This window comes from Natator depressus, chromosome 8 (genome assembly GCF_965152275.1).
Source record: "Natator depressus isolate rNatDep1 chromosome 8, rNatDep2.hap1, whole genome shotgun sequence".
NCBI lineage: Eukaryota > Metazoa > Chordata > Testudines > Cheloniidae > Natator > Natator depressus.
In genome coordinates, this window is record NC_134241.1 from 44838766 (window position 1) to 44851757 (window position 12992).

Genomic DNA, 12992 nt, shown 5'->3' on the forward strand with positions numbered 1-12992 from the left:
AAGATTTGTGTTACGCATTTGTATGAATAGGGTGGTGATACAAGCTGGAGGATTAAATCCACAGAAGAGGTAAGTAAGCCATATAACATTGTAAATATGCTCTGTTTGCCAGAAGCTGGGAATGGGTGACAGGGGATGTATCACTTGATGATTACGTGGTCTGTTCATTCCCTCTGGGGCACCTGGCATTGGTCACTGTTGGAAGACAGGATACTGGGCTAGATGGACCTTTGGTCTGACCCAGTCTGGCCGTTCTTATGTTCTTAGCCTCGGCCCCACCATTTAAAAGCATTTAGGCACCTGTCACTGCTCAGGAGTCATGGCTGTGACCCCTCTTCTGGAATTAGGTGTCTAAGGCAGCCCTTTCCCATGAACCCTCATAGCCTACTGGTTACAGCACACACCTGAGATGTAGGGGGTTCAAATCCCCTAGCTGCCGACTTTGGACCATATCTCCCATTTCAGTGCCCTGACAAGTCAGCTACAGTTTCTCCTTCTCGGTGGCTCAGTGACTGTTGAATTGTTTATACAAAGTGGAACAGCTGCCAGCAGAGAAAGGAGGAGCACCCCATCTCACTACCCTCCAGCCCAGCAGTTATTGCAGTCACCTGCAATGCAGGAGACCCACCTTCATGCCTCTGTTCCCAATCAGACAGAGTGGTGATTTGAACCTGGTTCTCCCACATTCCAGGTGAATGTTTGAACTGGGGAGGGAAGGGAACACCATCCACATCCCCTCCTTTTCTGTGCTTTGTGTAGGGCCTGATCCTGTAGGCCTGCTTTCAGACTGCTGTAAGAACACCTCCTGCATTAGGCCCCACTGGAGAGCTAGGCAGGAGACCTTCTAGCTGATGAATCCTACCACGACTTAGGAGTGAGTTAGGTGCCAAGCAGCTCACCACTGTCAGGACTTCAGCAGCTGTGCACATGCCCATGGGCAGAAATTCAGGTGTCTCAGGGACTTCGCCAGCAGAAACTCAGGCACTTGGGGTTAAGTGACTGCTAAGCGATAGCTTTGTGATTGCCAGCGACACCTGACCATTGGCCTTAGTGCCTAAGTCTCCCTTGTGAGCCCAGCCCTTGGTGTAATTCTAGCTGTCTTTGAACGTGATGCAGACAAAGAGAAGGAGCCAGGACCACGTCACCACCCAGCTCACTAGTGACCACCAGCAAGTGTTCCACCCACCACCGACAGCCTCTGGTGCGTGAACTGCTGCTCTTGGCCGCACCCGTGGGGAGAGAGTGAGAAATCAGCAGGCCCCCAGTACAGATGCTGCCAATGATGTGGTGACTTCAGGAGATTAAAGGGCTGTTCATCTGATTGCAGACTAGGGACCAGAGTCAGAGGAAATCTGCATGGGTCCCTGGGGCCCAGTTATTATTATTTCTATTATAGCATCACATGAGATCAAGACCCCACTGTGCTAAGTGCTGTAGGAGACAGTCCTTGCCCCCAAAGAGTTTATAATCAAAAGAGATGAAAGGGGAGAGGACAGGGAGGTAAGACAACTGACCCCAGATCACACAGCAGGTCAGTAGCAGAGCTAGGTCTACCTGCCCTTCCTCCCCTCCTCCGTGCCAGTGTCTTAACTAACTAGACCCCTCTGCTTCCCCAAGGCCCCCAGAGCAAACCCTATCTCCTCTCCTCTCCCAAACGGCACGGTGCTCAAAAACCAGATCTGGAGCCATATTTTGTGGCTTGGGCTCATCTCTTCCTTATTGTTTTACCCGCTTTCGCTCTCCTTCCCGGCTCAAACAATCACCAGGAGAGGAGCCTCCATAGTCAGGCTTTCTGCCTGCTGCTCTGAGGAGTGGTGCATCGCCGCCTGATAGCCAGCGTGCCCCTGATTCACGCCTTGATGCCATGTGGCTTCTTCCAACAATTAAAATCATGCGTCCATCCCCATGTGTCCCGTCCCAGCCACCTAAACACTTACAGCTGGCAAAGACTGAAATAAATCCCAAGCTCGGAACGCGCTCAGCCTGCAAGGGGCTCAATTACCAATGTCACGCCTGCCCAATACTTCTGCCATGGGCCAGACCACACCAGAACACCAAATGGTGTGTGTTTGGTAGGATTGGAGGAGGACCGGAATTTGAACTGAGATCTGGACTCCACAGCTGGATCCAATCTTTATAATAGCCCATAAAAAAAAAAATCTGGATCTGAACATCCTGGCATTTGGAAGAACTCAGATCTGCCCTGTGTATAATAAAGACTGTTGAGGAGAGAAGGTTTAGTGCTTAGCTCTCATGAAATCCACGTTCCTAGTCACATAAATGAGACGAGGCCAATCACACTTATAAAAATAACATTATTTATGCTGTACATTTAGATATATATTATAGGGAACAATACATCAATAGTTTAAACAATTGCCTGCTTGACTGCTACATTGCTGTGTGTCACATTAATTACTCACAGTCTGGGGTTATGCTGCAACCTGTCCAGCAAACTTCAAGTCCTGGTTTTCAGTTACTACCTAGGCCAAAAATAGCACTTCTGGTTAGGGTGATCAGATGTCCTGATTTTACAGGGACAGTCCCGATTTTTTGGTCTTTTTCTTATATAGACTCCTATTACCCCCCACCCTCTATCCCAATTTTTCACATTTGCTGTCTAGTTACCCTACTTCTGGTAGTGACCGCATAGTGCTCACCAACATGTGCCATCCTTTGTGGAAGTGCCAGTAAAAACCATTACAGCCAAGTGATGGAACATGGAGTCAACTGATGGAAACTAACTGAGACTATGTGCTCATTCCGGGAAGGGCACTTGAGACATAGTACTTGGGGCACAAATACAAGCCGGGCCTTTATCTCAGGTATGGTCAGTGGAGGTTAGTCAGGGCAAGAATGGTTGGCTTTGCCTTCCATTTTGATTTCAGGTGCAGTCTGGCCAGTACCCACTGCTGTACGTTGGCTCTGATCGCAGCTTCCAAGCAGCTCTGCACTCTACTTCTCCTGGGTATCCTAGTATTGCGCCCGTTCCCCAGACTAAGCACTAACTGGACAGACACCTGGACATATCCTGCAAACTCTGGGCCCTCCCTCGGACTCACAACAGCCATCCTATGTCAGCGCAATGGCTCCTCCAGCACATCCCCGGGGTTAGAGAAAGCTGGGGGGGAGCACTCAGCTGGTTTGCTGAATACTAGGGTTCCCTGGATGGGGACCAACTTTCACACAGCTGCCAGCTTTTGGAGGCACTCCCCCAGGGACGTTTGTGGCAGGAGTGGGTTTGTTAGGAGACCCGGATCAGGAGGACCCCCAGAGAGGAAATAGTGATTTTGTTCCCTTCCCCTATTATACTGTCTGCAGTTCACTCCCCTTCCACGCAATGCCCTGCTCCCCAAGTGAAGTCCCGCCCTGTCCCCTTTCCTCGCCAGGACCTGCCCAAAGTGAGATCCCTCTGCGCGCCAGCTCCCTTCTTCCCCCACAACTAGCTGGTCTCACCTGACAGTGAGTCAGTGTGGGCTGGAGGTAGCCTGGCTACCTACCCGCCCCCCCCCTTCCAGGGAGTGCAGGGGACACCTGGGCCTTGTGAAGGACCAAAGAGGTGGGGGATGGAGAAGATGGATAAAGAGGGATGAAGGGCCATGGAGGGCTGAGGGGGACCTGGGGAGTCAAGGAGGCCTGGGTGGCTTGGGGACCTCGAAGATGGGGCCCAGGGAGCTGGGTGGATACTGGGAGAGTGGTGGGTAACAGTGGAGAGGCTAGACTGAGTTGTGGCAGGGCTGGAGATGCAGTTGGGGGCAGGGGAGCCATGGGAGACTGGGAGAAGTTGGGGAGACTAGGGAAGGCAGTGGGGTGTTTTGGGGAACTGTGAAAGGTTGGGGGGAGGAGCTGGGGGGGTCATGTGGGAGCTGGGTTGCACTGGGGAGTGAGAGGAGGCCAAGAAGAGGTGCTGGGATGGATTGGAGGGCTGGGGAGCTGCTGAAGTGAAGCCTGGGGGAGGTGCTGTAGAGGGGTAAGTGCAGGGTAGATTGGGGAGGTGCGAAGGCTGGGAGGCTATGGGGAGGGCTGGGTTGTGCTGGGAAGCCCGGGGAGGTGCTAGGGTGGATTAGGGAGGCTGGGGACAGGGTCTGGGTGGGCTAGGAGCTGTGGGGGTGGGGGGTGGGTTGTGCTGGGAAGCCAGAGGAGGTGCTAGGGTGGGCTAGGTGTGTTGGGGAGCTGTGGGAGGCTGGGGTGGGTTGGGAAGCCAGAGGAAGGTTAGCTGAGGGCTGGGGGTGGGTTGTGGTGGGCTGGGGAGCCATGGGGGTGGGGGAAGTTCTGAGGGGTTATGTGGCAGCTGGTTGAGCCATGGAAGGCTGAGGGGCTGCTGGGGTGAGTTGGGGAGGTGCGAGGAGGGGCTAGGGAGCCATGTTGGGGGGTGAGGGATGTGTTGAGGTGGTTTGGGGAGGCTGGGGAGCTCCGGGGAAGGTGCTGGGATCTGTTGGGAGTACCAGGGGCTACTGGAGGAGGGTCTGGGTTTAGGGTGGCCTGGAGCCAGGGGGATGGGCAGGGGAGCCAGAAGGGCTGGATTTGTGGAGGGGGCTGCTCTCTCCTCACCTTTCTCCAGAAGCTCCCATCCTTGCCCCGTTCCCTGACAGCTGTTGCCTGGTCCCAAGGAACGGAGCCTACAGGGAGAACCCCCCAGAGGAGGCAGAGGCTGCCCAGCACCACAGCAGCCCCAGGGCCCAGGAGGAGCCTTGTGAGGTCGCCCATCTGGATGCATGGCCCTTGCAACCTGCCCCGTCACTCAGGGGTTGCTGGAATTCCCCCCCCCCCGCCCCCCGGGATCTCCAGGGTCTCTGCAGTGAGATGTGTGGGGTGTCCTGGGCTGTTTTAGAGATGGGCCTGAACCAGCTCCCCAGCTGCAATCACCACCCACCTGGCGGGAGGCAGGGAGAGCTCAGACCCAAACCCATCTCTGGATGGTCACCTCAAAGTTCCTGTGTGCAGAGCAGGGCAAGGGCTGTCCTCAGAGCACCTCCTGTCCCAGGTGCTGGGGAGCTGCAGCCACGGCTCAGGAGAGGGCAGGCGACTGGGGTGCAGTTTCCCCAGGAAGAAGGGAAGGGGATACAGGCACTTGCACAAACCCCAGAAAAAATTCTGGATTTTTTCAGCCAAATTCATTCCTAGTCCCTAAACTACAGACCTCAATGGAGTCCCCACCCGGAATTACATGGGCCTTCTGGGTGTAACACCATAACACTGTGCTCTAAATTCCCTCCAGCGCTCTTCCTTGCTGCTGGACCTTGCCTGAGTCAGCTGTGTTAGGACTCCAGATACCCACCATGTGTTGTTTGGCAGTGAAGCAGTTAAAAACAGGGTCTTCCCTCCCTCCACACTTCTGTATACTAAATTTTCCATGTAATTATTGCTTATCCTCTATAGAACATGGCCCAGATGAGCCCTAGGAATGAAATCTGGTCCTGGGAATTAAGCCATTTTCTAAGTCAAATGTGGGAAGTGGAGGGAGATACATTTTAGGATGAAAATGGCAAATAACTTTAAAAAACCCTACTACCCTGACATACCCTGCAGACACTTGGAGCACCTGCAAAAAGCAAAGAGTTAAGGTGCTAAACGTCCATACATAATATAAATCTCCCCTCCCCCCCCCAGCAGCAATGATTGCATCCTGCGCCAGGCAGTGAACACCCCAGCCCTGCGGAGATACACACAAACACCATCTCTCCAGGGACCAAATGCTGTCCTTAGTAGGGTAATTGGGATTTTCATAGCTGTAACAGAGCAGAATTGGGCCCAATGCATCAGCTTCTTCTCAGGTAGTAAACACTCTCCTTGAGTGAGTAGTGAGTTTAAAGGAGGCCTTTGGCATGCTAGATTTTTTTCATCTACACTTAAGGTTCTCCTATGGTGATCCAAATAGTTCACAAGGTGAAAGTTTTAATCCTTGGAGATCCGTTTCCAAGTCAGTTTGGCTGTCGCATGTCAAAGGCCAAACCAGGGATGCCTGGTGGGCTTCTTCCAGCTAGATCCTTGCTAGCCCAGCACAGTATTAGACTAGCCCTATGGACAGAATGTATCTTAAACTGTACAGTACCCAAGCCATGTTAATATCAGTCCAGAGTGCATATTTGCTGAAAGCAACGCTTTGGTGGTCAGCTCTAAAGTTTATATAAACCAAAAAATGTCTTGGTTTCCTCAAAATTAACCAGAGCCGTTTCAGAGACATTCACATACAAGCTGTCTGATTTGGTGAGGTTGAACAATGCCCCCAGGTAGCTGCCCCTGGCCCACATCTTCCCAGCCACACAGTAGTTCATCTTTCTGTCCTCCATCAGCACCTGGCTAGCTGGGTAGGCTGGATTTCGTTTGAAAACCGTGTGATCTAAGGGCAGGTTGTTGCAGATCTTGCCTCGGAAGAACACCTTGGAGTACACAAAGTACAGGCCTGTTTCATTGATCACCAGGCTGCGCTGTCTGTATTGAATGCTGGAGGTGAAGGCGTGCCCAAGGGTGGCCACCCATTCCAAAGGAAGGGCTTTCTGATCAGCTTTGCCTAGTAACAAAGATTAACAAGAAGCATTTAGACAGGCACGTGCATGCTAACAGTTTGCAAGTCAGACTAGTCGTGGGCAAGTTACTTAACCTCAGCTTCTTTCTGTAAAACAGACATGATGCCTGCCAAACTCAGAGCCAGGAGGCTGAGTTCATTCATGCATGTCAAATGCTCTGCAGTCTCCAGCCCACATGGTTACTCAGCCCAAAAGTGAAGCAAAAAACCCACATAAACGTAAAAGTACCAGATGAAATGAATGGGGGAAAGGAAGTGGGAGTAAATCAGAACCCTTGAGTCTCACATGTCAATCCTGGAAGGTGAATGATCCAAAGGGAACGCTGCTGCTCAACAGCCAGATGACTAACTCGGAAGTAACCCAGAAACCACTTTCCCCATCCACATCCAGCTTCCTGCAGCCACTTCTTTCCCCAACATGCTGACTCTTTACCCTGTGTCACATACCTGTTAAATGTGCTGCCTTCCTGATCACCTTTTTCTCCGCTGTTACATTCAGAAGACCTGCGTTAAAACAGAGAAAGGAGACAGCTTCAGGCTTTGTGGAGAAGACGCGGTGAGGAAATTAAGACTAGGAAGGGGGTCCCCTCCAGGGAATTACAGAGAGAGACAGTTACAATGGATCGGAGATATACTTCGTCAGGCAGGCATAATTAACCTGTGACACTACCTGCTGCAGGACAGCATTCAGGTATACTCTGTAGCTTGGTAAATTTAAAAAGAGGATTGGGCAGTTAATGCAGAAGACTCAGAGCAACATCTGTACCTAGAATAGCTAGGAAAAAATGCAAGGGCTATCAGATCGCTTTAAGATGTCAAACTGATTCCCAGATGGGCTCAATAGAAATTTCTTTCTCACTCCACATGATACAATCCAGCTTTGCACAATCAGCTGCGGATCATTGGTCTGTTCTGATAAGACCATTTCCATGTCCCTAGAGAATAGGACTGCAACATCTAAAGGTAGAAGGCCACTGAAGACTAACAGAGTGATTCTGTTGAACTTAGCAATCAAATCTTTGGACAAATGGAAGTAAAATGCATCTGTTTTAGCTCAGTTACAATTTTAAGACAAAGGCAGAATGATTTCCCAAGATGCTTCCTTTCAAACTGTTTTCTAAACAAAACTGCATTGAAATTGACACATTCATCCAGAAAGTTGCGATTTTGAGGTAACATTTTCCAGATGGGAAAATATTTGGTCAGAAAATGCTCAGCCAGTTTTAGTTACAACAATATAGCTTGTACACTAGAGACTCAAAAAAATCAAGTTGCACTTTAAAAGAGGCAAAAAGTCAAGGAAAACAAGAGGAAATAATAATATAGTAATGCTGGAAACCCATCTGCTATCATTTTCCTTTCTACTCCTCTCTCCCTATATCTGTTTCTCACAGCATGGCAGGAAAACCAGAATCCCACCTTTACAGTGAAGCTCAAGCTATCACATGCATCATCCAAGAAAGGAAAAGGAGGGACCCTGGCTGCAGAGTTGGAATCCAAGGGAATCTGAATTTTTGCAATGTTTATGGGTGTTCAGATCTGGGGTTTATGGATGTGCAGATCTGGGGCCCATCTCTAATCAATGTTCCCCACAGGCTGCCTGCATTATGCCAACTTTCTTCTGCTTGAGGGCTAGAAGGGAGACCCCTACCGGCCCCCCAAGCCCATGACATGCACAGTTACTGCTACAGCCAAAGGAGTGAACGTGTCATCTGAAAAGCATCAGAACCTCACGGATATAACACCCCCCATCTGCCACCCAAAATGAAGGCGTGGTAGGGGGCAGGAAGGGGAAAAAGCAGAGATGCTGCCATTCGCAGAATTCATGGCCTGGGTTCTCCCACACACACTGACTCGCTGGGTAAGGATGGCTCACCTATGCGCTTCTCCATAGACGAAAGAACATGTCCGGTGCTGGTTAACTGTCAAAACAGAAGAGAGACAAATTCACACCTAGTAAGTGACCATGACATGTAAAATAACCATCAGGAATAGGGACAGATCCTCAGCTGGGGCAAGTGGACATTGACTTCAATCCAGTTCCACCAACTTACATCCGCTAAGGGTCTAGCCCAGCATTCTCATTGCTGGCCACTTCTACGTCTATTAATAACCAGACGGACATTACCTCTCGGAGCTCAGCCAGTTCCTTCTGCAGCTGGACAATCTGAAACATCCCCAGCCCCACTCCAGCAAGGGCCAGCAGGATCAGTAAAAACACCACCAAGAAACAGAGGCATGTGCCATCCCTTTTGTTGCTCTGTTTTCTCCTCCTCCTCTCCGGCACGGGCGGTGGGCAGGTGGCAACGGGAGCCGATGGGGCACAAGTGGGACTGGCACAGCTGTCCACCCAAAAGATCTGGGGGTAGACATAATTCAGGTTCTGCTGCATGGTGGGCAGTGGAATGGCTGGGCCGCCCTGGCTATGGAACTCCTCTTTCATGCGGCAGCTAAATCCGGCTGTGCCAGCCACAGACTGAGCCCCAGGAGGGAAGCCGGCTTTGCCTTTATACGCCTGCATCACCCTAGCAGTGCGAGATCTACTCGTACGTGCCTGAGTCTGAAAACCCTGAGCCAGAAGCAGCAAACCTCAAAGAGCTTCCGCCCACCCCCTCTGATGCAAGACTGCTCCTCCCACATGAAGAGAGCAGGCACATTAGGTGCTTCTGAGTGAGCAACTAAAAGCTCAGCCATGGGCTGCAACTGTAACCTCCATGGGCCATCCCCATGAACTAGACCCACTGGCCAGGCCAAGAGAGCAGGTGCCCTGAGTTAGGAAAGGGTTCAGAGAGTGGAAGAGGGGAGGGTTCCCATCCTCCGTTCAGCCAGGTGCTGTGTAACCACATTAGAGCACGAACCTGCCTGCTCTTCCACCACCCATTTCCAACAGCCTACGCTGGCAGCGCTGCGCCATCCCACCTCAGCAGCTGTTGACTTTGAAAGCTAGACGTGGGCCTGGGCATGGAGCAGGAACAAACGAAAGGCAGGACAGTCTGGGTTTTAAGGCACTGGGACCCACAGAGCTTGGTTCAATGCCTATGTGACCTTGCGCAAGTCACTTAACTGCCCTGTGCCTCAACTCCCCCAGCTGTAAAACGGGGATAACGGCAACTCCATTGGCTTGCCTAGTGTGAACACTGAGGACGGGGACTGTGTCTCTGTACAATGGCTAGCACAATGGAGCCCCAGTCTCAGCTGGGGCTTCTCGGGGCCACCCCAGTGCTAATAAGATCAATACACCTGGCATAAGCAGCTCGCCGGTTTGCTGGCTTGCTACATAGATCACTGGTGCCATCATTCCACCTACATAACGCGAGCACAGCCAGTGGGTGAGAGAGCAGAGAAGCAATGAATTTTGAGGCAGGAAATACACATCCCTTGGAACAGATATCCAAAGTCTCCTCTCAAACCATCCTTCCACTCCCACCCCATGTGACTCCTTTCATTAACTAGCTAGTGATGGGAGAACCCCAGAGAGTCAGGATTGGGCAACCAACAGCTAGGACGCTTATTGTCATCAGGGTACTCAGCATGACCCCAGCTGAACATCAAGAGTCATCCAAGATGGCTGAGCAGGCTCCCTCTTGAATCCTACTGACCTGCACAGTTCGCAGCCTAAACTTTTGCCCCCCTGCTCTGTAATGCCTGAACCCTCAAAGGTAAAAATGACTGCAGCATATCTACATGATTCATTAGACTTTTAGGCATTCAACACATTGCAGGGATCAAAATAGTCCAAACACACAGAGAGCATGATGGGAAAAGCCATGCCAGTTCTCCAGCTGCAGAGTGAAATATATTTCAGCAGCAGATGCAAACAGGCTTTTCCCAGCCTTCTGGCTCAGTTCTACTTTCTACCACTCGAACAGTTGTCAGACTTGTCCTCAAAACCTTGACGCCAACCCCAGCAACCTCCCTGCCTTTTGAAGATGCTCACCACAGTCGTTCACTGAAGCAGTGCTTTGCAGTGAATGAGGTTTTGGAAACCCATGCAGGAACCCCTCATAACCTATGTTTCTTTATATATAAAGACATAAAACCACCAGAACCCAGCGCTGTTTCCTTAAGCTCCTCCAAAGTTCCCCCACCCCAACCACCCCGATCACTGAGGTCCTATCTACGCTGTTAAACTTGGTTGTGTCCCAGTGGAGTTCTGATGCTGCCCACATTGGCGAGCCAAGCTGAGGTCAATCATGTCAGGACTGTGTTCTCGTCTAGGTATGGGCCTCATTACAGCATGACTTTATTATGCTGTTTGAACTAGAGAATGGTTTCACCCAAGCCTTAACTTCCTAGCAGTTCCAGGTGGTTTGGATCTGATGTTCTGGCTTGAGTCCACAGCTAGTAGTTTGGCTCTTTTATACCAAGTTTTTAAACTCAGCTGGTCAGCCATTGTAGATAGGGTCTAAAGCACACCCTGTTCTGCCAATACCCCTAGGCTGAGAAAATAAGATCTGTCACTGAAGAGGGACAAGTGGATTAAAAGCTATTTTCTTGGGCCAACAAAACTGTATCATAAACCTCCCATCCCCAAGAGCGCCCAGCCTGATCGGAGGCCACCCCTCCCCCACCTGAGTTATACTTTATTTGGCCATTGGCTTCACTGTTGGGCACTACCTATCTGTAAATACAGTGCATGCCCATCAAGATATGGAATGTTACTAACAGCCCTGAAGGAGGAGTGAATAAAAAACAGTTGGGAGATGATGCTTTGACCCACCTAGCTGTACCAAATGGAGCAGAAAAAAATCACCTCAAACTTTTGGAGTGTCATGTCCATTTCCTGGCTATTAGTACAATGGAAAGGCTAAATTTCCCACCTATATCAAAGCCAGCTGCCTACTTACAACCAACTGGGATAGTGCCGCAGATTTCCTATCAGCTGAGCCACACCGCACTGGTTAGACGCGTTACTTCCAGCTCCCATTGATGTGACCGTTTTCATTTGTTTAATTGTTACTAAAGTACAAGAGAACCCTAGACGCAGGAAGGAGGGGAGAGAAAATGTTACTAGGTGTTATGCGGGTGCGGGCGGGGAGGGGGGAAGAGTTGGAGCAGGAGACAAAGGGGCTATTTCGGTCTCTGCCAATGATTGTGTGGGGTTCCTGGGACAAGTCCTTCATATTGTTTGTGCATCACCTCACCTGTGAGTAAAATGGATATTCCAATATTTACCTCCCTTCCAGGATGCCTGGAAAGTGCTCTGAGATCCTTAGATGAACTAGGCTCTAACTCATATTTATTATTGATCATTTATAAGCAAGACCACACACCATGATTTAAGCTTCCTGCATTAATATTGTTCTTCTACCGCTCATTCTATAACCTATGTTTTAACCCCACATGTTGGATGTTACCAGGTCGGGTGGCACACTACTGAATGTATAACTGGTAGCCAGTATTAGTTCATAAACCTTCAGACAATCAGCAGTTGCACAACTCAGGCTAAAGAGCACGTGCAGCTATCCTTTTTTTCAGTGCTAGATACTGTGCTTAGTGCAACGATGCTCATTTGGGTGAGTTTGTGGGCAGGACAAAAGCACCGACAGCCTATCTTAAATGTCAAAAAATTGTTTGTTTGTCACCCACTGCTTCCTATTAGAACACATCTAATTTTGTTTGGGTGGGGCGACAGCGATAAGCTGATGAAAGCTGCTGCAGCTAAGCCCTTAGTGGGCTCTTGATCTGCAGTTGCAAACGAGAAGCACTGCAGCAAACACCACGCAATATAGCTAGCTAAATCAGCTGATTGTTTTAGCACCAGGGAAGCTGTTTGCAGTGAACATTACCATCTCTTCTGGGCGCACACTACCATGAGGATCACATCCCTGAGATGAGAGATCCTGGAGAATAATGGCAGCACGGCTGCTCCAAGGTACCATGCCACGAAGCCTTCTGGCTGTGAGCCTCACTGGGATCCTGTTCTTCAATCAACTACACCCAGCGGTAGTATACACAGCCCTAAATAACTGTAGACTGAGCTCCTGAAGATGAGGCTGAGCCATGAGATTCAAAAGCGCAGGGCTGAATCTTTTCTGGTTTGGAGCCATTAGAAACAGGCCAAATACCAGATTAGTTCTGCATCCATTTGGGGCAGGCCCACAGCTGCCAGGCAGAAATGGGGCTATAAAGATAAAAATAGGAGGGGGCCCTCTTCTCTCATCAGGTCCCATCTACATTTGAACATCTGCCTGTGCTGGGGGACCCAGTGATATTGATTATGAAATGCAAAATTGAACAGAAGGAAATATCAAAATATAAAAATGTGAACAATAATTGGGAATTGTTTAACTATGCTTTATTAGATGCTCCTAAAAGACCCCAAAATTCCATAGATAAGAAAGGAGGATTATTTGGTTAAAAACCATCCTGGTTAAGAGGAAAGGTAAAGGCTGCAATATGAAAAAAAAAACTTTTTTTTAATGGAAACTTTTTTTTATCAAATGGAAAAAATGGGGATAGCCAG

General features: G+C 49.9%; 1 protein-coding gene across 1 annotated transcript; it reads right to left on the bottom strand.

The window, feature by feature from the left end:
• Positions 1-6116: 6116 nt before the first annotated feature.
• FASLG (Fas ligand) lies at positions 6117-8918 on the bottom strand. The gene is made up of 4 exons (XM_074962163.1): positions 8655-8918; positions 8385-8448; positions 6974-7012; positions 6117-6511 (listed from the first exon to the last, which is right to left on the bottom strand). Exons 1-4 carry the CDS (start codon positions 8916-8918, stop codon positions 6117-6119), a joined length of 762 nt encoding a protein of 253 aa, XP_074818264.1.
• Positions 8919-12992: the final 4074 nt, after the last annotated feature.